Source organism: Vulpes lagopus, chromosome 4 (assembly GCF_018345385.1).
Source record: "Vulpes lagopus strain Blue_001 chromosome 4, ASM1834538v1, whole genome shotgun sequence".
NCBI classification, from domain to species: Eukaryota; Metazoa; Chordata; class Mammalia; order Carnivora; family Canidae; genus Vulpes; species Vulpes lagopus.
This window is the reverse complement of record NC_054827.1, coordinates 52,859,682-52,863,832: the sequence shown is the minus strand read 5'-3', so window position 1 is coordinate 52,863,832 and position 4,151 is coordinate 52,859,682. Positions and strand designations below refer to the sequence as shown.

Sequence of the window (4,151 nt, the reverse complement as noted above, 5' to 3'; positions counted from 1 at the left end):
CTAACCCTTGTGGAGATGATAGCAGCATTTCATGACATCTCGAAAGGCCTCAATAAATTTGTCATTACGGAGAGTGAAGATAAATGGGTTCAGAAAAGGGGTCACCACTAAAACCATCAGTGATGCTACCCTATTATACTCTGCTGCCTGTGTTTGCTTGGGTTTCACATAGAGGAACAAGCAGGTGCCATACCCGATCACGACAAAGGTGAAGTGGGACGCACACGTAGAAAAGGCTTTCCTCCGCCCAGAGGCTGAGGGGATCCTGAGGATGGTGGAAATGATGTAGGTGTAGGAGATGATTGTAGGGATCAAAGAACCAACAATAATGAACACAGCCATTAAAAAAAGGATAAACTCTGTGAAAAGGCTGTCATCACAGGATAATTTGAGCAGTTGCCCTCGGTCACATAAAAAATGGTCTAATACATTTGATTTGCAGAAGGTAAGCTGAAATGTGGCATACACTGGCCAGATTTGAAATAGGAACCCAAACACCCATGACACAATGACCACCCAGATGCAGGTGTGGCTGTTCATAATGATGTTGTACCTCAAGGGGTTACAGACAGCCACGTAACGGTCCACAGCCATTGCTCCAATTAATACCAACTCCGATGTACCCAAAGAAAGGTACAAATATAATTGTGCACTGCAGGCTGGCAAAGATATTGCCTGCATCTCAGGAAGCAGCAGCCCCCAGAGCATCAAGGGGACGGCAACTGATGTAATCAGGATCTCTAGGACAGAGAGGTGGCCAAGGAAAAAATACATGGGGGACTGCAGACGTTTATCAACACAGACAATCACGATGATGAGCATATTTCCCATGACTGTCACTGAGTAGAGAAAGAAGAAAGTGGCAAAAAGAATATTGTGTTGTTCTTTGGAGCCATGGAAGCCAAGTAGATAAAATTCAACAGCACTAGAATAATTCTTCAACATTTAGTCCTGCGTCTTGTCTTTTATGAAATCTAGAAAACAAAGGGGAGTTCACATGCTTCTAAATTCAAAGGACTAAGTTTATTCCCAGGCAGAGGAAATATCATCTCTGCTCTTAGGCTCCACATCATGACAAGTGGATTCATCTTCTACTATTCTCTGTACAAGGTTGATGTTAAATGTCTTATGAAGAAAATACATATGAAAATACACACACACACATATATGTAAATATATATATGAAGATGAGCAATAATTACCAATACCACATCCTAGGCAGGAAAACCTACCCACTCACCCCTGCATGCACCCTAATCTTTCTACTCACTGGCCCTTCTGCCTCCAACTCTGCTCTGACCTGCCACCCTGTCCACTTCCCTGATCACAATGTGCTCATTTATACCACCAACCTTTCCCTATTGAATGCCCTAAACTATCTTTTCTGCCTCTTACCTCCATACCCTACAAAATCCTGAGAATCCCACCCAGATATGGTTACTTCTTTCCTTCCTCTCCTCTGAATGTGGGCTCCATTTGCCTTAGTTCACTTGAAGTTCTCACTTCAGTTATCTTAATCATCATTTCAGCCTGTCGCTAGAGCCAGCTGGTAGGGAGGTGGGATCTACCTGAAAATTGTCATAAAATCAGATCTATATTGAGACAAAGTTTTGAGTCTTTCCCTGTCTTCTGGGGAGTTGGCTCCCTGGAGTGGAGTATCCACTTTCTTCCTCCTTGTTCTCATCATGAAAGCCATCTCTGTGTCTCATTTCAGTGACTGTGACTCCTCCTGGTAGGAAGAATCTCATTAGTTTCCAGTTGCTAACTTCTAGCTCTGAGATTATTCCTTTTGTCACCAGATGATAGCAGGGAGTAGGAGTCCAGAGGAGTGAAGAGGAGGCTGGAACTTTCACCCCCAACTCCCATCTGACCTGTACAATTTCCATCCTGGCACCAAGAGATAAGAAAATAAGCAACATCCTCTGCCCTCCCTGTGTCTCAAATCTCTAGTTTCAGCAAAGAGATAAGACCGCCAAAAGGGCAGCCTGTCTCTATTTACAACCAGCCATGGTGTGCATCCCATGGAGAAGCTTGGAAAAGTCCCCAGAGACTATCTGCTGTTTATGTCCACCCATTTTCTCCAGAGTCGTACCAATAAGGAAAAGCATACCTGCTTAGTATATCTGGGTCCCTCCTCACCACATGCAGGTCATTGCTCAGATGTCTCCAACCAGGAGCCCTCTCTAGTCACGCTCTCTAAAACAGTATAAGCACATCTTCACATTCTATCCTCCTATTAGGCAGAACTTTCTTCTTATTGGTTCTCACAATAGCTGAAATTGAAGTACCTTTGTCTTTCTTGTTCACTACCACATATCCAGTGCCAAGAACAGTGTCTGACACAGGGTATGTACTCTTTTTCATATTTATTCAATAAATTTATCCAAACAAGTCAGTGAATGCATAAAGAGTATCCACCCTGACCTGTTTTTCCTCCTGTTACAAAATAGGACCCTCTCTTCACTCTTCACTAAAGCATTGTCTGGTCAATCTGTGCTCTCTCTCCCTGGAGATCCCCTACAAAATGGCAAGCTTACATGAACAAGAAATAAGGACAAATGAGAGAGCAGGGTCTTAGGTCATGACAGAGAGCTGTGTCTATCACCAGCACTGAGAAGAGCTGAATTGGGTCTCTGCTATGGAGGGAGGATTTTATTTGAGCTCCTCCGTTACGCAGCTCCCCTAGCCCACGCTTCATGCTCTAGTGAAGGTGTCCTCATTTTAGACAGCAATGAACCCCAGAACTTCCCATGCTGATCCTCCCTTACTCTTTCCTTCACAGACAGGAGCCCAGGCAGACACTCACCTCCAGAGAAAGGGTCTGAACTGGAATGTTCTATGGCTCTCCAGGGATCAGCCTAGGCTACCTCCTTCCTGACTAGTACACAGCAAGATGCTGCTGTCCTCACTCTCAACACAGGAGAAAATTGTCCCCATTCGAGTACTTAGAAAAAAAGTCCAATAATAATAGTGCTCTGGAATCCCAATTGTCTCCTTCTGTCTCCCTCCCTCCTTCTTTCCTTCTCCTGTCATCCCCACAGAGAGTTATTCACTGAGAAACTAAACTTGTCAAATTCAGAGAAGCTCAAGGGATGAAGTCAAGGAAAATCCAGAGAAACTTTCACCTTTCCTCCCGAGACTAATCAGATTTAAAACATGGAGAAGTTTTGTGTCAAGGGCAAACTTGAAATCTCCTAGTCAGGGGTTTCTCAATGCCCAGGCTGCCTTCTACCCAGTCCCCAAGTCCTGGTAATCACCAAATAGTCTGAGCTGTAAGCAGCCAGCCCCTGCCCTCTTCTGTGCCTCTACATGTTGGACTCCCTGCTCAGCCAGGAGTCTGCTTCTTCCTCTCCCTTTGCACCCCCCACCCCTGTTGATGCTCCCCACACCATGATGCTTCTTCCCCCTCCCACTGCTGGTGCTCCCCCCTCCATGATGCTTTCTCAGCAATCTTTCACTCTCTCAAATAAATCAATAAAATCTTTTTTTTTTTAAAGTAGCCAACAACTAGCCTCTGTCAAAGAGTTTTTCATCTGAAAGTTCTAAGAATCCTATATTACCCAACACAATTTCTGCACTCCCCCTCTACAAGACACTCTCTGACTATAGTTACCGAAACTCTGGTAAGAAAGAAATAGGATCTGCCCTGCAAACCAACTTCAGGATCTGCTAATGCCACAACCCATTCCCATCTCTGCAACACACACACACAATTCCAACTGTGGCTCTTCAGCCACATTTTCCTTTGTAGGTCTTCAAATGCTGTCAGGGCACCTTCCTGAGCTACTTGAAGTGAGAGGTAAGGGCGTAAGACCAACATAGAGAACTGACAAAAAAAATAGTACACAAAAGTAAGGATGGCTGAGGTACTGAATAAAATAGCAAAATCACAATTAAAATATTTATGTTTGCCTCAATAAAACATTTTTCATTTATCATTAAGTTGACACAACACACGGCAAAAAATAATAATTTTTTAAAGATTTTATTTATTTATTCATGAGAGACACACAGAGAGAGAGAGAGGTAGAAAGACAGGCAGAGGGAGAAGCAAGCTCCCTGCAAGTAGTCCGATGTGGGACTCAATCCCAGATCCCAGGATTACGCCCTGAGCCAAAGGCAGATGTTCAACCGCTGAGCCACCCAGGTGT

General features: G+C 44.1%; 1 protein-coding gene across 1 annotated transcript; it reads right to left on the bottom strand.

Annotated features, from left to right (window-relative positions):
- Window positions 1-945, bottom strand: LOC121488738 (putative olfactory receptor 9A1). The gene has a single exon (XM_041751063.1). The coding sequence runs from the start codon at window positions 943-945 to the stop codon at window positions 1-3; it is 945 nt and encodes a 314-aa protein (XP_041606997.1).
- Window positions 946-4,151: the final 3,206 nt, after the last annotated feature.

Excerpts from the sequence above, each read along its gene's own strand:
- LOC121488738 (XM_041751063.1), bottom strand. The coding sequence starts at position 945 with ATGTTGAAGAATTATTCTAGTGCTGTTGAATTTTATCTACTTGGCTTC.